This window comes from Phyllostomus hastatus, unplaced genomic scaffold, assembly GCF_019186645.2.
Source record: "Phyllostomus hastatus isolate PE091 unplaced genomic scaffold, TTU_PhHast_1.1 phas_scaffold_216, whole genome shotgun sequence".
Classification (NCBI taxonomy): Eukaryota; Metazoa; Chordata; class Mammalia; order Chiroptera; family Phyllostomidae; genus Phyllostomus; species Phyllostomus hastatus.
In genome coordinates this window covers 19,329,954-19,352,810 of record NW_025334018.1, presented here as the reverse complement: position 1 = coordinate 19,352,810, position 22,857 = coordinate 19,329,954, and the positions used below count along the sequence as shown (strand labels likewise).

The window sequence follows — 22,857 nt, the reverse complement described above, 5'->3', positions numbered from 1 at the left end:
AATGTATACTACGGGTCATAATTGGGGTTTTAAAATCACTTTAATGGGTCTTGTCCAGAAGTATAAAATAGACTATAATAAAACATAATAAATATTAAAGTATATCATATGTAACTGGTTTTTATAGTGAGTTCTATTCGAAATGTTAGTTGTAAAGCAAAGCAGTATCTTCTCTATCGTGTCTCAGTTTTGACGCCATGATTTCTGTAAGTGGGAGCATAAAGAGAAATCTAATTTTCATAATTTATAAAAATAATTTATATACTGGGTCACTGATGAAGAAATTACAAATATTTCTCAAGCTGTGATTCCCAAGGTATTTCTTCTGGGGAAATTCATGGTGAGGGCGCTGCATACAGAGACCGCCCCTGCGCGTCTTCAAACGGAAGCTCTGGCTCAGGCAACTCTGCATGTCAGTGCTGCTCCTAACACCAGCCAAAGGCTTCACCGCCAGACCCAGCCAAGGTCGGAGCACCCCTTACAGGGCGTCCTAGCAACATGACACAAATAGCCTGCTCCACGTTTCTGACCGCATGGGTGATAGATAAAGACAATGGGTGTCAAAGGATTCAAAGCGTCCATTTGTTTCAGGAATTTAATCTTTGATTCCTTCAAATTAAGTAACCGTTACAAAGAGCACCTATAGGAATATTAATGCCCAGTGAGCTGTAATAGTAGCTCCTCTCTCTCCTTTTTTGACAAAATTGTTCGCAGGAGTAGAGAAGAATCAAGATGAGTTGGAAAAAATAAACTAAAACAGGGGCGGGGGACTTAAGTAGATATTTATTGTGTGAGCTACGTATCTGGAAATGCACATGAAATATGCTATTATGAATCTTTGTCTTCACAGGACTATAAGCTTGGGCAAGTTATCCACCTTCTCTAAGCCTCCGATTTCTTGCCTTTAAAGAATGGAAGGATCATATCTACCTGGCCAGATTATAAGGATTAAATAAGATCACGATTATAAAGTTCGTAGCATTAAAAATGGAAAGGATAAACACTCCTAATATTATTTCATTTTCTAGTTCCTTTACCCTTCACATACTGTATTCACATTCTTTTCCCCCAAGAATTCGTCACTTTAGCACTTTTTCGTTCACATGAATAACTGCAGAATCTCCATCCCTCTGTGCTCCTGGAAGTCTCAGCCCAGCACTTAGCATTGCTCAGACACTCTCCCAAAGGTAACGTTCGTGGGAGGTTTGATGTAAACTCAGACAGATCCATTACAGAGGCAAGGCGTTCTGTGGAATGTCCTTATGCCTTTATCCATTACGACTTACAGTTTGGCTCTCTCACCAACTGGCTTATTGTTTCCCTCTGACCCTTTAATGTCACCTTTTGGACCGACATTGCAAAATACAACTTGCCATCTTTCTTGCCAAAGCCGCCACCGCTCCCCGTTCTTTGTTTTTTAATATTAACTTCCGAGTAACTCACAGCAAGTCTTGAACCTCAACATGTAGGAATTAACATGAACAAATTTTCTGGAGAAGTTACCAGTCACGATCGGAAAGTCAACAGGTTTTGTCCCTTGGAATAAGAGGTTTTCAACACCAGGTTTCACACGCACCAGACGTGCTCTGAACGGAGTAGACTGCGGCTCGTCCTGCGGCACGTGTTACAGAGGAGGCATCCTCATGGACCTGGTCGCTGTTTTTTACAGCGGTCACAGCAATGGTGCAGGGAACTGATAGTGTGGGTGACCGCTCTCCTCTTAGTGGTCCCTCTTCCACCAACTTGAAGGAAGCATTTTCATTGGTTGATGCCTCCAGGGTTGGATACATGAATTTATCACAGGATAGGTGTTAATTCCAAATAAATGACCTCCAGTGGTCGTCTGTGGAGCATGTCCAACAGCCAAGTATAAAGGCCTTTTAAAAACTTTTGCGACTGCTAAGAGGTTTTGGATGGTCCTGTTGAAAGTGTTTTGTGTCAAGTTCAAGGGCTATGACCCTTCTGCTGATTTCTTTTCTGTTCCCTTTGCCCTTGATGATTAACATTTATTGTTTGTGTGTTGTCAGTCACTTAATCACTGACTGTCTTACACTGCTGGTTAGTCTTTGGTGCACTCCTTTTTAAAACCATTTACTGTACAATAAGTCTCTTAAAGGGACATCTTCCGTGGAACTTAACTGTATACAGGGAAGTAGTAATTGCCAAATAAATCATTCTAAAACCAACTAAATAAATTATATTTTTATATTATATTCAATATGTTATCCTACATGTACCTGGATAACTGTTGATTCATATCCTGTTAAAGTGTATTTCCTGGCCATATTTTGGACCCAAAAATATATTGATTTCAGCTGTTCCAAAGAGCTGGAATAGCATTCCTTGTTTGGGAACTAAAAATAACTTTAAACAATTTAATTCCTGGAGTCGTAATTCAGGTTTCACCAATGCCATAACCATGGATCATAAATATATAAATTCCAAAAACAAAATCACTTTGTAACCCGAAGGTCTAGATAAGTGGATTGTGTTATACTAGAAGTTTTATGTTCAAATAAAGAACTTTTTCCTTTTTCAACTCTTGTTGCTGCTACTATTACCTCCATCACCTTATAAGGATATTTTAAAATGTTCTACATATTTTGTAAATATTATGGATATGGAAAGTTAAGTATAATTCTTAAATGTCTTATTTTAATTTAAAAAAAATTGCCAGCTATCCATTCCGCACCTTAATCATTGTAGTCTGACATTTGTGTAAATGTTTGTGTTAAAACTATGATGTTAATCAGTCTGCCAAAGTTCCACTGCTGTGTTCTCAGTATTAGCTATGCCGTACATACTTTACTCCAATACTGGGCTCTATGATGATTCACATGGGTAGATCTGGAATAATTACTGTTTGCCATGCACTGCGCTGTGAACACAACCGAAACGAAACGAGGAACTCGATCTAGTGACAGAGACAACCGATTCCATCCCAATGTAATTTCTACCACACGAATCATAACTAAGGGCATTGGGGGTGAAGAAATCTCACTAATGAATGAAATGGACACGGACTGCCCAAAGACGACTTTACCGAGGATTAACATTACACTCGATCTCTGCGGATGAAAACATCACGGTAGTTTGAGAAGCAAGCAGCTCAATGCAGTAGATTGGAGAGAATTAGAGGGTAGACCTTAAGGAAAAGAAAATAAGTGGGATAACAGTGTGGAGGTGACTCCCTGGTCACGATGGGAGTTTGGGTGCCGGAGGCAGCGGGGACCGTGAGGTATGTGAGGCCAAGGGACAGCACAGTTGGTGGGGGGAGGTGTTCAACTCTGACCGGTGGGCGGGACGGGCCGAAGAGGGTGCAGGAGTGGAGTCACGGCGATGAGCTTGGACACAATTAAGCAAGAAAAGAAAGGGAAGATGCTGAACGAAGGTGGTGGCCATGGAAATGAAGAGAAGGGGACAGATGAAAGCATTTTGATTGTGGAACGAATGACTTCAACATGTGTAAGGAAGTTGAGAAACAATTTAAGGCGGGAACTTTTAGCTTTGTAGATCGGTGAAACAAAACAAAGGATGAGAAGAGGCCACTAACATTGGAGATTTGGCTGTTATTGTTAACCTTTTGGAGTACCGATAAGAACAAAGGTTGATTTATGGCAGGCTGTCTTTTCTAAGGGCTGATAATGTTATCTCAAAAAACCCGTGAGGTAACAATCTGATATTTACTCATTTGCCAATTATTTAACAAGGGTACACCGGCTAAATGAAGCAATCTGGATAGTAAAGACATGAATATATACTTTTCATACTTGAGCAATTTTTAAAATTAGCATTGTTAAATTTCAAGTCTCATCGAGCACTCAGAATCGGACAGATTATGATGTATTTGGGGAGGATCCTGGAAGGGGCGAGGCAGCTCCTTCCCATCCTGACTGCGGTGGTGGAATAAATATTTTCGATCACCCAGACTCTCTGTTTCTGCACTCATTAGTGCGTGCAATTAGTAGAATGCCAGCGCTGGCTGGCTTGATTGACGTGGGTTTATTTTCCCTCACACACGCCACGGGATCCCAGCATGAGGGTAATGAGAGAAGGGCTGTAATTTGCAACCGTGGCCAGCACGGTTATTTATTATAATGATACTTACAACTGGGCCGGGGGGACCCTGGGGACCCTCTCCTCCTTTCAGTCCAGGTGCACCCTGGGAAAAGTGAAGAAACGAGGAAAATGAATCAATGCGCATGGAATGCAAAGAGGAGGAGATGTAGGATTGGTAAGATGAGGATGTTAGGACGGACATGTTTTCAGACACAGGCACATGTTGCTACACGGATGATGATAATCAACGCACAGGCTTATCTATGTCCCCTTAATTATTCATGGACGTTTATCTAGTTAGGAAGAACCCGAATATTTCTAATAAGCAATGTCATTCACGTGCTTTAGCTACCCGTTGATTATACCTGAGCTCCGGCAAGACCTCTTTCACCTGGGAAACCTCGGAGTCCTGCTGGGCCGTCCTTCCCCGGGACTCCTTGAGGACCTGGGTCGCCCTAAGGAAGACAATATCCATCCGTCACCGGGAGTAATTTCCCTACGTGTTTCCACAAACAAAACCGTGACTACCTCTAACCGACTCGGCGTGAAGGCTGAGTATCATCTCCTGGGGAGAATATGATGGGAAGGGCCACGTAGATTAAAATAAACTACCCACTACCACCTGTATTTCAGAGTGTATATAAATGCATGGTTTTAGAGTCCACGGAGCTAATTTCTTATATTATTGTTCAGTCATGGCTTGAAGCACAGCAGTAGTTTAATGGCATTTCTTTCTGACGCTCATTTAAATGTTAAGTCAGTGTACAGGTAGCCCAACTATGGACCAGCGATAGGAACTACAGAGAACAGCGAAAGGATGTGGTCAGCCAAGAGCCCGCGAGCGCTTGTACCTTTGCGCCTTCTTTTCCTGCAGCGCCGGGAAGGCCTTGCTCCCCAGGAGGCCCGGGAGGGCCTGGGTGTCCGCGTTCGCCTAGGGGACCCGTCTCGCCGGTGGGCCCCTCGATGGAAAAGCAAAACTCGTTAAATGGCTCATTTAGCAGCAAAGACAACACAGACCCCCCCAGAGTTTATCGTTCACATTTGTTTCCGTAATGGTAATTACCCTCATTTGTTTTCATTATGTCCTACAACCAGGTCACCGACAGCGCTGACAGGCGCGTGTCCGGCAGGAGTCTGAAAACACCATCTGCAACCTCAGCTAGAATCGGAGTGCAGGGGGGACGCGTGGGGATGGAAAGAGCTGTTTCCTCTGTTCAACACCAGAAGTGCTCCAAGAGAGAGGCCAGTCTGTGTGGTACTAAAAACTGTGGTCTTTAACTCTAGTTTACCCTCTTCTCTCTCTTTTTTTATAAGACACCCAGTGCATTTAGGAGTTAAAAAGGCATCGGTACCACAGTGGTTGCTACTCCAGGAATCGCTGCTTGGGAATGAGCTCAGGAACCCAAACGACCCAAGTGGTTCTCCTCGGACTTTGTCCGGACTGGAGACCTCACTATTAGTGAATCGATACTCATTTGACAAAGTCTACAGAGTGTGGCAGGGGGACCCTGAGGGCCATGATTCGGGCTGGCAGTTCCTCCCGGCCGAAGGCTATAACAAATAACCCGCTGCCTTAAAATGCTGCAAACGCCAAGGTGAAAAATGCCAAGCCGTTCCCGTGTCCCCGAGCGGTGCTGCTCGGTGGTGCCAGAGTTTAATGAGCTTCCAGGTGGAAACAGAGAATGGAGACCGGCGGCCTCCATCGCCACTCGGAACGAGGGAAAACGAAGCAACTGAGCTGGGAGTAGATGAATGGGAATTGTCCAGATGCTGTGGTGGACAAACAGTGGAGTGTACTCCTGAAGGTGCTAACGGGAACCTCAAGATGCAAGCGATTCTCACCCTTTGGTCTTGGATCAAGAACCACCTGCCTTGAATTTTCAGTGTACATTTCTAGGCTGAAATTCCTTTAATTATATATTGCTGAAATTCCTTTAGTTATATACCATCAGCATGCAACCATTTCCTCCAAAGGGAATTTTCCTTAAATGCTTTATCAGAATTTAATGGTGAGGAATGTACAATCAATCCGAATTGAATGGTTATCACCACTGAGACAAATATGAGGAGTGATGCCCATAATTGTACCCCCTAAAAGTGAAGGCCAAGTATCGCAATCAATATTGATCCTACACAATCACTCCCTTTGTCTCAACACGAAATGTGGTTAAATTTGAAATAGGCGATTGGACCTTCTCTCTTAAAAGGAGCAATAAGAAAAAATAACCCAGTGAACATGCACACTCAGTGAAACACCTGTTCCTTTCACGTCTTGAAGTAGGGCGGCAAAAATAAAACGAAACGAAACGAAACACGCAGGCCTCAGACACCAGCTGCCTGCCTTAGGCAGAGAGAAACGTTCAGACGGTGCGAAGTGAGGCCTGGGAAAATTCCGTTAGTCCCCACGATATTTACATTTTACATCTTAGCTGGACTCGAATTCCATTTCTGTTCATGGACATGTGTCAAATGTTTTTACACAAAAAGTTATGGTGAAGTTGTCTGAAATTCTTAAAAAGGCATTTTTGCAAGAAGTTAACTTTTGAGGCAGTATTTCTTTTTTAATTAAAACTGCTAAGCAGCTAAAAGGAGGCCTTCATCACGCACACAAAATGTATGTAAAAAAAAGTATCATGGATACTGCGTTTTCTTCATAAAGGAGCAAACAGTATTTTCTTTGGTCAGGATTAATCTCTGAGATAAAACGGTCAGGCAATTTAAGAATTCTTCATTTTCACTTCTTTCACACATATTCCTAAAGAAAGACGATGCAATTTTTTTGTTTCTCCAGGTGCGTGTGTTTGAATGTGCTCTGTGTGTGTGAGTTGGAGAGTATTCAGACCTAATTATAGGCCGAGGAAAGACTATGTAAAGCAATGGAATAATTAAAACACTTATTCAACTGCTTTAGCTCTTTTGCTAAAATTTATTAGTGGGGGTAAGACTCCAGCTGAGTAAATTAAATGTGCACTGTCTAGTCAACACTCTTCGCCAGAATTAAAACAGTATTTTCTATGCCTATGAATTTTCTACATAGGTATTTAATACCATAATTCAGGATACCACAGCTTGTGAGCTTCTTGCTGCCTCCTCTCTTGAAAAAGCTACTTGTCTTTCCCGTGATTTCGATACATTCAAAGACTACAAACTAATATTTTTTCACCGATGGAAAGCAAGTACTTTTTAGGAAGACAAAAATCTCAAGAAACATGCAATATATCACAAATATTAAAATTGTAGAAGAAAATGGTGTTCAAAGTTTTATGTTGCTAATAAACTTCTAAATTTAATTTACAGTCAGGAAACTGAAGTCCCTGGGTAACTTCAAACGCTGGGAGAAGATGATGATGGCCTATTTACTGAAGCATTTTTTTGTTTTTAGCCAATGATGCCACGGGTGGGTTTTCAGACCACTTGGTGAAGTTCCTGTTTTTTTATTATGTATTCTTCTCTCTTAGTCATTCAGCTGAGATAAAAATCACTTGAGCTACGTAATAGTTTGCTGCAGTTCATTGGAGGGAAGCAAGATGCGTTCAGTACAGTGCCATACGATATATAACACCACTTCGTTGCCGATCTGAGTAGAGGGGGCAGAGCTGACACCACAAACAGAAAGGAGAATCTGGCAGGGAACAAAGCAAGGGGAAATACCTGTGGCCCAACCACGCCGCCTGGCCCGGGGGGACCCGTCTTGCCTTGGAACCCCTGAGGAGAGAGAGCGCAATCCATGAAGCCACACAGACATGAAGCACAAACTCAAACCCTCCAAAATAACTGAATACCTCACATGAAAACAAAGTCATTTTTTGGCTAACCTACTTATTTTTAAACGGCCGTGTGCTATTATTTTCCTGCACTCTCTAAGATTCAAAAGTTACCAACTTCATTATTTCACATGATAATCCAATGAGTACTGTCAATAAGCTTAAAACATAAACTAAGACAGTAGGGTAAGACTGGAGTGAAATCATGTTCTTAGCCCTGATTGACAGAATCAAACAACACAAATAACTGTGGCCTAGCACTGCTCGGGGATGAAATAAATGACCATGTTTAGACGTTGGCAAACAGCCCACAGCTTCTGGACCCAGAGAAATGCACACGCTATGATACTGAAGCACTTCCCCTCCCTGCATTCCAACAATCTTATAAAATAAACATGATGTCAAGTTATGTTTATGAAAATAATATTTTGTATCATTAGTAATCATCTCAGCATTGTATCAGTGTTCTTTCTTAAAACCCCAAAGAATCCCTTGCAAATGTATCTTGCATATGGCGCAGTCATTAAAGTAAAATCCAATAGATGGCAGCTGCACACGCTCCCTAATCAGGCCTCTGGGCATGTGTTCTGGTACCAGTATTCCTCCAGACTCATGGGTTATTCATCCTGCATGTCTGTATGATGACTGGCAAGTCTCTCATGTGAGTTAAGTTATGTTTAACAGTTGCAGAAAGAGAGTCAAAACACCAAGAGCCAAACCTTTCCGAAGGGCTGAATTAAAACACGTGGTGTTTACAAACGTTGTATTCACTGTAACATCAGACTAGAGATGGTCAAGGTAGAAAGCAAAGGAGAGGAACGGGTAGTCCCAGGTTTGTGCCACAACCTTCCAGGCCCAGTGAAAACGTGACATTCAGGACGATCCGCTCTAGTGCGTGTTACGTGCCGTTGAGTCAGCTCCGACTCTGGGGCCCTGGTGGGTCAGCGGTGTCCAGTGTCCTGTCCCCTGAGTTCTGCTCGGCTCCTGGAGACTCGCGCCTGTGGCCTCTTTCACGGAGTCCGTCCACCACCTCGAGGCTGGTCTCCCCTTTCCCTGCCGCCTCCTATTTTCCCAGCATTCCTGTCTTTTCCAAAGAACCCTGCATTCCTGTGATGTGCCCAAGGACGGCAGCTGCAGTTTTGTCATTTTTGTCTCCAGGGATGTTTTAGGCTCAATTTGCTCTGGGACCCACTTGTTCATCTCTCTGCAGAGCTCTCCTCCAACACCATATTTCAATGCAATCTTTCCCCGCCGCATCAGCCTTCTCCACCAGCCAACTTCCCTAACCGTACACAGTAACTGCGAGGGCCTGGACGGTCTTGGCCTTGGCCTCTAAGGGTACACCTTTGCCCTCGCTGATCTTTCCCAACTCTTCCGTCGCTGCCCTTCCGAGTCTCGGGCTTCTCTTGATCTCTGGGCTGCAGCCTCCATTTGCATTAATCACTGAACCAACATACGTAAAAATCCATAACAATTTCAATGTCTTCATTGCCTTTGTCACAGGATCGATGCAGGATTTGGCGCTGTGTTTCTGAGACAGATTTGAGTTGTTTCAATAGAATAGAAACTTTTTCTAATAACTCCTTGTGGCCTTAAAGAGCTTTGGATTGTGAGACGTCAGATTGAATTCAAGGCGTTCTGACTGAGGACCAAATTCAAATATAAAGACAATCATTTTTAAAATAAGGTCACATATACATAGCAAAGGTATAGCTGGCTCTAGATTCTTGCGCAAAGCAATTTTTTTAATCCGAGTCAGCACACACACACCCACAAAAAAAAGGTGAGAAAGAAAGGTTCCTGGCAATAAGGTTATTCCTAGTGCTCTTGAAAGTGGACTTGAAATCAGAAATAGAATTTTCCAGCAATAATTCTAGCCTTCGTCTAGGAGAAACTACTCAAGGAGAACATCTATCCTTGAATCATTAGTGAATATGCAGTTTTTCCTCTGTGTTTAAGTTTAAACACATAACATTGTTACTTTGGATAGAAGCAGAGCTCTTATTTTAAACACAAAAGGGATTTTATAATAGAAACACTCTAGGCATCCCTTTCTTCAAAGACACTTGGGGAATATTCTAGAGTTATCCCCGTGAAGCTACACCCTGACTTAGTTAAAAATGACTGCCTGCGAGATTGAAGGGAGAAGGCCTTTGCAAATCTCAGGGTGGAATCTTCCTTGGAGAGTCTACTTTATGCCCCGCGGGCAGCCTGCTTTCCAAGAAGAAAACCCAAACAGTTTTACTCTCCGGTCTCACTACGTTGTTTTGGGGCGCATTTCGGAAATCCAAGACTTTGACGTTCACAGTCCGACTGAAACTAAGAGGCTGTTACACCAAGAACTGTCACTGTGTGAGCAAAGCAGGGGTCAGGCTGCTGCCAACAGGTCGTTTCCCCTAAACAGAAAATCACCACGTTTCCGGATGTGTTATCATGTCCGGCGATGGCACTCCAGACAGACAGGTCCTGGTGCTCTCCGAATGCCCTAAAATGCCTGGGGCCACACACCCAGTCTGTGTGTTGGGTTCCTTAAAAAACCCGCATGAAATTAATCGATGATTGGAACCAAAATGCGACTCCAAGGAAACAGGCCATCTGCAATGACTTCTGGGTAAGGCTCACCCCCCACCGGGATGGCCAGGCCTATGGTTTTGGGACAGTGGCAAATGCACCAGCAAACCTGCCAGAACCCATACACCAGAGCTGAGCTTCTGGTTCCCCCTCTGCCAGAACCATGTATCCATGTTACACTCCGTGATTGTAAAATACAATTCAGTTACACGCTCCCATTTACATTTTTCTACTTCAGGCAAGAGGATGCATTTGACATCGTTCCAGGCCAATTATAGCCTTGCGGTTTCAACATCAGAAAATATTTCACCCTTTTGTTCTGGGGAGAAGAATGTATTATCTGCATGGCTTTAATGCGGTTCCTTTAGAGAGCGGGAGGGTGATAGGGTTCGTTGGAATGGACCTGTTAACAAAGACTCCCGGGGAAGGGTCAAGGTTGCCAGCCTCGTGGAGGTGTCCACAAGAAAACGGGTCTTCCCCGTCAGCTCATCCCAAGGAGCTGCTGTTGCCCACGATCAGATCAGTGAACACCCCAAATCCTCAAGTATATTCACACAGGTGTTTAGATACAAACCTGGGGCTACTTATGCATTTTAAACGTATATTTTAGTAACAGGTTCCATGGAATCAATGTCTCCATTGTCCTGAACCTGGTCCTGACCCTGAGCTGTTAACAATAAAGCAGCTTCCTGTACAAGGACGGGGTGCGAGAGATGGGAGATTTCCAGCAGGAGAGCGGGCTCACTTACCGTCTCTCCACGTTGCCCTGGGTGTCCCGGCAGGCCGTCCTTCCCGGGGGGCCCCTGCAGCCACAGAGACAGACCCCACATGTCATGACTGTTTCTGGACTGGTTTTGTAGCCTCAATGTACTACGTGAAATCATTTTCTTATCGTACTTTTATCAGATATCGTCTCTGCATGTTCTTTTAATTTTATATATGGTAACATGTGTATATCTCTCTGGACCCTAATTCTATCTGAACTGAGACCAAGAGAAAATTGTACAATGCTACCTGAACTTTTTACATTTACATCTCACATTACATTTTTCATCAGTACTTATCCTTTTCAAAAAGAATACTCATATGTATTTGTTTCTATTTTTGCAAAAAAACACTAGTTCTTTGGTCCTTGAAAAATGAGTATCCCCTCTTTGGGGGGGATGGGCTCCTAATTCAACCCATCAAGACCTGGATGGGAGACCAAGCCAGTGTGCCATAGTGGTGGCCTGAGCTTCTAACTGAGAACAAGGACAAGAAATACAAACTCTTATGAACAACGACACTTTCCCTCTCAATGGCGTCAAGTAAAAGCAACAAGGTACTGGCTAGGCTCGATTTTAGAGAGCACCGGGACCAACCTTTCCCAGGAGGTTTTCTCAAACCCGCTCGGAAGCTTAATGTTTATGAAGCACCGGAGAGCCAATCTACTACGCTATCGCTTTCTTAGAGGACGCTGCCTTTGTCATGGCTGGAGAAATAAATGAAGCAATTAACTAAGTACTTAAAGGAGGCAACTCTGTGAGGTTCCTATATTTTAGACACTTAGTAGAAATAGATGGCTTCTTTAGACTGCATTATGAATTATTCATCCTACTCAGAAACCATTAGAAGTATCAAGTTTACATTTCAAACCATGTTTAATAGATATAGGCAGAAAGAGCCTCGGCCTTTTTCCTCTGGGTAAATGGAGAAAAATGACCCTTTTAATAACGGCATTTTCATGATAACAAATACACTTTTCATGATATGTTAATTATTTGGATAACCCCCTTTATTTGTTTAAACAAATACATAAATCTATCTTCCGTTTTTAAATATTAAGTAGGAATAAAGGGTCTGTTTTGAAATAAGCTCCTTTTCCCAACCGGGGGCTGCGGCTGGAGGGAGACGTTCTCCAGCTTGGCTACGGCACTTGGGCGGGAAGTCTCCTGACCTCACCCTGGGCCAGTCTGCTCCTCAGCCTCCTCTGTCTCGAGAAACTGGCTGCGGTGCATTAACAGTCCCGATCACAGGCTGTTAGCAGGATATTCCACACAGCCACGGTTTGCCCACGTTTTCCGGGACCAGCTCAGTGGTTCTGACGCCACCCTCCCCAGAAGACCAGAACTGGACTGCTCTTAACCAAGGCCTCCTAAACATTCTTGGGGGTCATTCAACCATTTCTCTTTCAAAAATGTATGTTACATAGCTATGCATGAGGCGTGAGGTGTATAGTAACACAAGATGCAGCTCTGCCCTCGGTTTAAAGGTGAAGCAGAAATAGTTAGTTCCTAGTATTTCCTAGGAATTACTATTGAAGTCCTTGATTTCATGTAGGTTCAGTATTTCAAAAGAGTAAATAAAAGCAAATTTTGTTCTTCATCACTGTTTTGAGAGATTTATACACATATATGTATGTCACTGTGGCTTCAATTGGGGGCAGTGGTAAAAGTTTGAACTCAAAACATAGAGGGTAACAGCTACAGATAATAAATATGCCTCCGGCTTTCTTTCCGCCATACGAAAATGTGTTTTGCCATCAGCATAAACCAGCTCCATATATTCTAACAATTAGGATAATAAAAGTTAAATAGCTCCATATATTTGCTGGGGTGAGAAGTGTGGATGACACTTTTATTGCAAAATAGCATCATGCTTGAAAAGAGCAGTCCTGGATGTCCATGATGTCAGCGGGGTGAAGGCGCCACGAGTACTAATGTCCTTCCTACATATTCCGAGGACGCAGTGGGAACAGACTCCACCAAGAATTTTCACCATGGTCATTCTTCTTGATTTATGGATGTATTCCTGCTATAAAGTGGTTAATCCTAAATCATTGTAATGGTCCCACACTACTATCCAATAAGTTAAAGAGGATTTACTACCAAATAATTTTACAGCATTCATTTAAAAATAATGTTAATCCTGTTGCTCATCAGCCTTGGCTGCCCCTCTGAGGAGGAGCTGGTGAGGGCTGACCCTCCTCATCTACGGGAAGAATAGCTTGGTCCTATCCCTCCACCCAGACTTCCTCCTTCTGCATCAGAGAGGAAGCCATTTCTCTCCTAAACAGCATAGAAATGCATGCGCTGGAGAAATGACAAGTGCTTTCATTTCATGCTCTGATGTTTCCCTCGCCGGAGAAACAGAGGGAAAAGATCATTTTGTTTGGCCATGAGAGCACTGTTCCTTCACGGGGTCACGTCTCCCCAGCGGGAGCGCACGCTAGCTGAGTGCGGGCGCTCACTCTTCTAATACACAGGCCAACAGGCGTGCAAGACTAATGGCTCAAAACTGGTCGAACGTGCACGAGAGAAGGCGCTGGAAAAGTCTGAGGAAAAATGGGTCAAGTAGCTTTCTTTGACAATAAAATTACATTGCATGAGGGAACCGTTTCTTACCAATATGTTCAAACACAAATGGTGTGATAATGGTGAAGTTATATATGTATCACCGTTTTTTATGTTGCTAAACAATGGTCTATGCAAATGGCTTGAAAATACTGATGAGAAGAATCTTATGTGCACCATTGTTCTGGAGCTGTCTTCACGTCCCTGCAGGTGAGACTTTGCATGGTCTAATGTCACATTTTGAACAAAACTGAGATAGTGGGTAACCAACACTGTATGCAGATAGTATTAATACTATCCTACACTTAATGTTAGTCATGTGTATTAATCCTTTTATAAGAGGTATATAGATAGTAATCTATCCTTGATATGTTTGTAGTAATGGAGTGAAATGGCAGTGTTAAAATAATATCTTAAATATACTATCTAAAAATTATTGTAGAAAGAAATTACCTTAACAATTAATATTTAAGTCAGTATTTCCCAAGAAATAATTTATTTTCTAAAGATGTGAGCTGAAGTCACATTTAAAAATCACCATGAAATAGAGGGTTATTTAAATTCAGTAAAAATTGGAAGACATATTTACTTATTTATAAATTATTTTCAACATGTTTAAAAATGCAGTATAATCAGGTATAACATTTATTTAAACTTCTAACATCTTAATTTAGAATCTTCTGAATAGTCTCTTCGTGCAAGACTAGTACCGAATGCACCCAAGTCCTAGTGAAGCAAAATCGACATTTTTATCAAGATACCAGCCTGACTCGTATGCCCACTGAAAACTAGACTAGAACAGTGGTTAGCACACGTTAGCACTCCTAGAACTACCTGGGGAGTTTGTTACAGACTCCCTGGCCCCTCCCCCGGAGTTCCGAGGAGGTGAGTGAGGCAGGGACAGGACAGGACGTGGCCTTTCTGTCACATCTCAGGCACTGGCTGATGCCCTGGCCCAAGGGACCACGCTTTGCGAGCAGCTGGCTGAGACAGCTGGCACTGGGGCCTGAGAGCCTGGGTCTCCCAAATTCTCCTGCTGAAGTCCTAACCTTCAAAAGTGGCACTCTAAGTCGAGTGGGCGGAGCCCTCCCCGAGCAGGATTGGGGACTCACAGGAGAGGTTCCAGAGAGCGCCCTCTCCCCTCCCGCCAGGTGAGTGCACAGGGCGGCTGTGACCCAAAAGGGGGCCCTCGCCGGACTGTGGATGCTGGCACCCTGATCTCGGACCCCGGAGCGGAGAGAATACATGTCTGTGGTCCAGAAGCACCCGTCCACGGGTTTCGGTTACAGGAGCCCAAGCAGACTAAGAGTGCAGAACTGACTCTCAGTCTCGGAAATGAACCGGACTGGTGCCCCAAACTCGACAAAACAGCAGAGCGTGTCCTGTACGCCCATGGACATTTGAGTATAAAATTGGAAGATTTCAGATAATGTTGTGAAGGTATTTGATGAAGCTATTCAAAAGAACGTTGCTTTAACCAAATTTCGTAAAAGAGGTGTGATTCAGGAAGGGTGGTCATCCCATATTCTAAGGACAATGCATTATAAAGGCAAAATCATGAGGACAAATAATTAAATCTTAAAGTGATGTAAATTATATCAGAATGTAGGCAAGTGTTTAGAAAGCAATATTTTGAAGGACACATTGGAGGTGACAATTTTTTATGCCACCAATAATGTCTGTTGCAGTTAGAGAGCAGTGGAGAGAATTATATTTTCTGGAATTTGACATACTTTGAAAGAACATTTAATATGATATAACTTCATTATATACGGAAATAATCAACATTATAAATTGAAAATATCTATAGTTTTTGACATTATTAACTACAATTTTGTTTTTCTGTAAATTGTTATCAATATTCATAACTAACTAGGTTTTAAGTTATGACTCTCAAAAGTCTCAAAACACCTTTTAGTGGCAAAAGAGAACAACTTTCACACTTACAGGAGGGCCTTTGGGTCCCGGGAATCCGACTGGGCCCTGCGGTCCTTGAGGGCCCTGGAAACAGAAAGGGGGGCGAAATGTAAGAAGGTGCCTTTCTAGACACGTCTGGATACTCTGCAGCATATTTCTGCAGATAAGACACAGCAAAGCATGCGTCTTCCTCACCCTAATGGCAAGACTACGGCAACACGGCAAGACAATCTGCGCTCATCTGAGAGCGAAGCCGAGGCCCTCCCGCCCTCTGCGGTGCTCAAACCCACGTAGCACACCGATGGCTTTAACTTCACGCGGGACATATTTAGATCTCGTGTGAAAAGTAAGACACCAATGCATAAAAAAGTTCCACAGATTCTCTCCTTGTAACATTGGCTAGGAACATCCGGGAAGGAGGGTATTTCTACTCCAAAGCCCTCCACAAGGAAAGTTATTTTTACAACTGACTTTAAAAGTATTCTGATTCTAGTCAGACAAAACTGAAAGAAAAAATAAGTGATTGTCTCAAAAAGACCATAGAAGATGCCTTTAACTAATTTTTATACTTAAATATTATATATTTATTCTTGAGGATGTTTTACTCTGGTATAAGCTTCTTTTGTAGAGAGTTGAAAAGAATTTTATTGTATAATTCTCACTGACATTTAATCCAAATATATAATTATAGTATGATTCTTGATGTTTAACTATATTATTCAACACTCATTTATACATCTTTAAAATGCATCAAGTAGACCTAATTACTGTACTGGAGGCTGCAAAAGGATGGTAAAACATAACCCTTTATATATTTCTAATAGGAACATAATGGTTCTGAAAGGAATATGTATAAAATGGAAGACAATATGAATGTCTGAAGTAATACAATTAGGGTAGGATATATGTATGTTTAACTCAGAAATAGAGTTTACTAACATTGATCTTTCATAGGATTTACCTTTTTCAATTTATCAATTTAGCTTTCCCAAAATGACATTTCTTTTTTTTTAAGATTTTATTTATTTTATTTTTAGAGAGGGAAGGGAGGGAGAAACATCAATGTGCAGTTGCTGGGGGTCATGGCCTGCAACCCAGGCATGTACCCTGACTGGGAATCGAACCTACGATACTTTGGTTCGCAGCTCGTGCTCAATCCACTGAGCTACGCCAGCCAGGGCTCCAAGATGACATTTCATTACCAATCATAAGCCAGTGCTAAATCAGAAATCAGTACAAATTATTGCTCTTGTCAACATCTTATCTTAAAATGAAAAGAAACGTCCAAGTTGGATATGTTATTCAAAAAACAGACACCGTGTTACATGTAATGACCACCTAACACCGGGTAGATTTTTAGAACTTAAACATTTTGGTACTCTTATTCATGTGTAAAATTAGCCTTCTTAAATATCTATCATGATAACCTAAGACAATTTTAAACAAAAATTAATTTTAAATACATAATTTTTTTAAAAAAGTAATCATTTTGGGTTATGGAGCAAGATCTACTTTCCTTATTTCTTAAACCGTTATTTCTTTGCTTTCTAAATTTTTGCTGCTTTTCAAATAAAGTCTTATTTTGTTTTTAAATACCTTTAAGGAAGAAAAATTTTTAAAAATCACTTCCTCACCAAAACTAAAGATGGATAAGTGGATCTTTCTTTACAAAACTCCAAAAAGAGAAAAAAAAGGGTTTGACGGGTTGAATTAATCAAAATAGTTTCCAGGTAAGGCAGAAAATATATAAAGACTCTCTAAAGATAGTGTTGCAACTCAATCAGTGTTGCCACATAAAATACCCAGTGTCTGATGAAATTTGAATTTTGGATAAATATAATGAATAGTTTTAAATCTCCCAACTACCGCAAGGAGCATAATTATGTCACAAATATTCACTATTCATGTAAAATTCAACTTTAATTGGGTGTCTCAGTTCTTTGATTTTGATTTTGTTGTGTTTCGTTTTTGCTAAATCTGGCGATCTCGGACCCCACTAACGCTGTGCTGACTAAATCTTTAGTGACAGGCCGCTCTGAGCTGCAAATCACTGAGTGTGAGTGATCATATTTAACTTGTGGGCTACCCTGTATTTTTGTGATAGTGCTTCTATCATCCTTCAATTGTGTGCCTGAGGTATAACTGAAGTGTTCATAATAAACATTCTTTCTAGAAAATGAGGATACATGAGGGAGAAAATGTCCCATCAACGATGAAGACCACAGACAATTCTTTCTGGATATTGGAAACATGTATAAATGTTTCTTGAAAATTGTTTCCAGCTTACTTGAAAAAAATTGGGAGTGATCAGTGTCTACTTTTATCCTCAGAATGTACTGGTCTTGTGTTTCGAGTTTTTTTACAATCACAGGTAATCATACTGTTGGGTCACCCAGCTGTGCTCCAAAGTAAAATCGTAAAAACATACGGCTGATCGTGCAATTCTGACACGCACAAGCAACACGTGTAAAGAAAAAAGTGTGTGCTTTAAAGACAGAACTCCTACAGGTGCTACAATTGTTTAAACACTTCTACTCCATTTAGTGATTATGTAATTTAACTGTTATGTAATTTAACTGTTAGCTTTCTAAGATGACTTAGCCCATTAAATATCTCTAATGTTTGTATTATTTATGAACTAAAAATATACAGGATGGACTTAATTTGAGGGTAGTTCATCAAGGGTGAGAAACATTTAGTAGGAAGGTTAATGTAGTTAAATATGGACCAAAGCGGAAATGACCCTAAATGTTTACTCCTATGTCTCATCTACTGATATTTCTGTTGCAAATACAAACTTCAGTCCAAAGAAATTACTTATCAGTTTTAAGTTATACATTATAGGATGTTTCCATTTTTCTTTTTGTAAAACATCCATTATAAATTTCAAAAAATGATATTAAATATATTTTATGACTGTATAATACTAAAAATATAGAACATTAAGAAATGAGTTTAATTTCATGGACAGGAATACAGTTTAATATCCAAAATTCTTTCAAGAAGATAGCTTTTAAAAATCTGGCTACCAAAATGCTGTATTTTGCCAAAAAAAAATGTAAAAGGCATGCTTACTCATGTGTATTTAGCTTTATTTTACATCAATTGGAAATCAATTTACTAAGTAGTTTTTCTATTTCCTGGAATAGATGTTTTATCTCGATTTGCATGCGTATTGATTGTGATTTAATGGTCGCTGGAAGCGTTGCATTTCACTATCATAACCCCACTGGCCAACTCCACGGGCAAAATGAGGATCCGCGTGGAAGGGAAGAAAAGTGGAGAAGGCACAGGTGTTGCACGCCTATTTGAAAGAAAAAAACTACTCTGGCTAGAGTTTAAGAGCGACATTGTAGGCCTGTTGTGCACACAGTATTTCATTTTTGTAACGAGGTCAGTAGCCCATCCCTGGCAAAGCTTTCTTTTAGAGGAGCAAAGGAAAGAACGGGAATTTTTAAACTCGCACTCGAGTTTGTAGAGGACTTTGTATACAAGTCTCAGAGACAAGTTTCTTTTCCCAGAAATGCTCGTATTTATTCTGCACGATGCCACTGTATCACACTTACTCTCTCGCCGGGGGGTCCAGGGGGGCCGTCACCGCCTGCCGTGCCCTGCCGGTAACAACACAAAGAACAGAAGGAACAAGGAGTCAGTTTGGATGCCTTCTGGCAGCACCCTCTCTGGATGAAGAACCTGCGGGGAGGCCCAGGTACACCAAGCGCGGACCCTACCTTTGCGCCGGGTTTCCCCGTGGGGCCTCGGGCACCTCTTGACCCTCGAGGACCCTGCAGAGGAAAGCGGAAGCCGACACTGTCCCAGTGCCAAGCAAATCCCAAGGCACAATTATCTTGAAAAATGACATCCGAAATGAAAATCTCGGTTTAAACCCAAAGCACCCACCGTGGGACCACGCTGACCGCGAGGGCCTGGTTTGCCGGCCACGCCCTGCCAAAGACAGTGGAAACGGGGTCAGTGAGCAGCAGAGCTCCGGACGCCGCCCGGTGCGCGCGGGCTGGCCCTCTGGCGAGAACCCGCGTGCCCGCCGGCCCAGAGAAAGCTACTCATCACCGTACCCGCGCGCCTTTCTCTCCATTGGCACCGGGAAATCCGGGGAATCCGGTGGAACCCTAGACCAAGGAAATGACAAACAATTACTGTGGTCACTGACATTTTTAACCACACGCTGGAAGTGTTTTTGCAAGACAGTGATTCACACACGCCGATGATATTGAAATGAAAAATATAATTTGAATGTACCATACAAACCCCACTCATGCAGTTAAAAAGGAACTTACAGGGACATCTGAAATCCTGGGAGCTTTGGAAGCATGAATTAATAAAATGCATTTTAGTTTACTTTCAGTAACATAATTAATCAAATACACCATTTCTCATATTAGAAAGTAGCGATTACAGGGCATTTTATATCCGATACATTTTTGACTTATGCTTCTTCATACCTGCTAGAACTCTAAAGAATTCTATTTTTTCAAGCACGAATAATCAAATATTAAAATAAGACTTTTATAAAATATTTCTCCTGAATTAAAGTTCTAGTATTAGTATACATGTCACTTTTTCGTAGAGTGATTTTATGCCTTTAGAACCGGATCAAATCATAAACACTGGAAATCTCCCTGCACCCTTCCTGTTTGATGCCCAAACGCGGTAAGAGCTAGCTGAGACTCGGAGCCGGGCAAGCAGCATTAAAATCCTGTTTGGGGAATTCCAAAGACATAAATTCAAGTCATCTCTGTCATGCATGCACCTAAATAAGTTGGGTGTATTACTTATTCCCCTTGAACATCGTTCTTTCTTCTGCAAAATGAGGGCTGCCACCCGCATCTTACAGGTCCTGCGAAATTTATGGGAGGGTGGAATAAAGGAAGGCAAGGTATAAAAATGACAATGACGGCAATAAATAATGGCTACTTAACGCTGTAATAGGCACAGTAAAAGCATTACGTCATCTCATCCACGAACGGCCATGTTTTACAGATGGAATATACAAAACTGCTTTTCATCTGCTCAGAGATTCCTTTGAACACGACTGTGATTGTTTGGCTCATTATTGCATCATACGATCGAGCAGGTGAGGGTTCAAATCCTTGCTCCTCGACTTGCTAATTATGAGATGCTGGAAAGGGGGGACGGGAACTTCCAAACACTCACTCTCCCCACTGAGACCACTGTATGCATTAAATTCAGTAATGTGTAAAATGCCTCTCAGAGAGTATAGACATCCACAACTTACTCTCTTCCCCGTGCATTGAAGGAAATACAACAAAGCCTTCTTTGACTTGAATACATTGTTTGGCTTTTTTTTTTTTTTTTAAATATCACTCATTTGGATTGAACTGCCCTTAATGTAATGTTTCTCCAAGTGATAAATGGCTTCTCTGGGTCAGAGAAATCTGGAGTGATGGCTAAAAACATGGACTGTCAGGTCCCACTGCAGACCTCCTGAGATCAGCTCTCCGGTGGAAGGACCCAGAAATCGGCATCACTAACACGGTCTCCAGGCCGCACGCACGGAGTGGATGCTGTCTAGCCATTCCCATTTCCTCCACGAGTCGGGACAGGTGTGTGTGTGGCTGCTGGGCAAAACAATAACCTGAAATGCACTGCTCTCTTCTTGTTATAACCCATTTCCCAACGTGTCGAATTTATGCCTGGAGAGATAACTGCGTTCGACCTGGGACAATTGTTAGGACATGTAATAGTCACATAATGGGGGAAAATGTCTCAAATTACAATTTGGAAGGGCTTTCAAAGCCTTTTCTCCTTCTCTACAGAGAATCAGATAGTTATATCTGGTAGAGTATTACTTTGTGACTATACTAGGAATTTGATAAGTGAGTATAATCAAATATGAAAATAATTTACTTCTATCAAATTTTATTTGGGAACAAATATTCATTTCTGTCCTGAATAGAATAGATAAGCAACACGTTTAGAGATACTCCATTAAAAGAAATGGCTCTTATGCATCAATGTTATTTTTTTAAATGTATTTTCTTATATAGTTTCTCCTCTAAGAAATTTATGGGAAAGAGACAGAAATGTCCAATCTACCAACTAAATAGTTGGTCACCTTTTTTCTCACATAAGGAATTATCACCCAAATACACAATTTCCATGGAAAGGCTTTTATTTTTTTCCTTTGTTTTTATTTTTATCATTGACACTCTTACAGAGGAATGTCCCTATTCCTCCCCTCTACCCCTGTGCCCGCCTCCACAGGCTAGCGGCAAAGTAGGCTCCACTGGTATGAAAATATAAAAATTATTTTAATGCTGATTTAAATGTAAAGGGATCTTGTCTTAAGACAGATTTCACTCATTGAAATAGCTGTCATTTTGGAGTACACGGGGTGATGCATCTTTTAAATACCCAGCGAGATTTTACTAGGGATATACTGGGTAGGTTTATGTGGTCTAGTGACAGTCTGTAAATTGCGTGAAGAAGATCAGCAGCCACATTTTGCTTTCAGTACAAAAAAAATATTTAAATCTATTTAAAATTCATTGGCTTCCTCGTAGAAAAAATGTGAGGTTATTTGATCTTTGATGTGTCAATCATTTTTTTTGTTTTAGAACATAAATGGTTTCTGAGTGTAGAAAAAATTTCATGAAGAAAAGTCATATAAAAAATAAAGAGCAAACTATATCAGACATTTAAGTGAAAGGGTAAAGGAAAATGTTTGATTCTGCTAGGAAGAAACACTTCTCTCTAGTCACTCTGATGCGTTTAGTTAATAATAATAAAACCCCAAGCTCAGGAATATCGAACAGAGAATTGACACATGAAAAACAGCAGAAGATAACATCAAAGAAACTCATCAAAGAAAACTGTGCTTATTCAAATAATGTGACAGTTCCCCTTTTTTAAATCAAAGCGTCATCAGATTGCAGTTCGCCTTAGAAATCAGATCAAGAATTCAGCAAGTAATCTCAGGAGAGTTTAAAGTCCAGAGCTGTGAAGGAGATGTCTTCTCTTACTCATAATACCCGTGAAAATGCTTGACATCCAAAAAGAAGAGAACTAGGGGACAGGACAGTGTACTAGGAATAATACTTAACAGGTAAAAGTTACGAATCAGCATTTTAAATGTAGCCAGAAATAGTAAGCGATGCCATTATTTTTAAATCATAGGTGAGATGGCTCTTATTTTACAAGGGCTGAAAGTATTTATGCTTACCTCTTCCTACAGA

General features: G+C 41.4%; 1 protein-coding gene across 4 annotated transcripts in view; it reads right to left on the bottom strand.

Moving 5' to 3' along the window:
• The window catches only part of COL11A1 (collagen type XI alpha 1 chain), a 164,828-nt gene that overhangs the window by 57,262 nt on the left and 84,709 nt on the right, over positions 1-22,857 (bottom strand). For all 4 annotated transcript variants that reach the window (XM_045816516.1, XM_045816518.1, XM_045816515.1 and 1 more), the window contains 10 exons: positions 19,717-19,770; positions 19,544-19,588; positions 19,375-19,428; positions 19,210-19,254; positions 15,674-15,727; positions 11,144-11,197; positions 7,711-7,764; positions 4,911-5,018; positions 4,425-4,514; positions 4,109-4,162 (listed from right to left, as the gene is read on the bottom strand). In XM_045816516.1, coding sequence (XP_045672472.1) covers positions 4,109-4,162; positions 4,425-4,514; positions 4,911-5,018; positions 7,711-7,764; positions 11,144-11,197; positions 15,674-15,727; positions 19,210-19,254; positions 19,375-19,428; positions 19,544-19,588; positions 19,717-19,770 — 612 coding nt within the window. The remainder of the gene's footprint in view (positions 1-4,108; positions 4,163-4,424; positions 4,515-4,910; positions 5,019-7,710; positions 7,765-11,143; positions 11,198-15,673; positions 15,728-19,209; positions 19,255-19,374; positions 19,429-19,543; positions 19,589-19,716; positions 19,771-22,857) is intronic.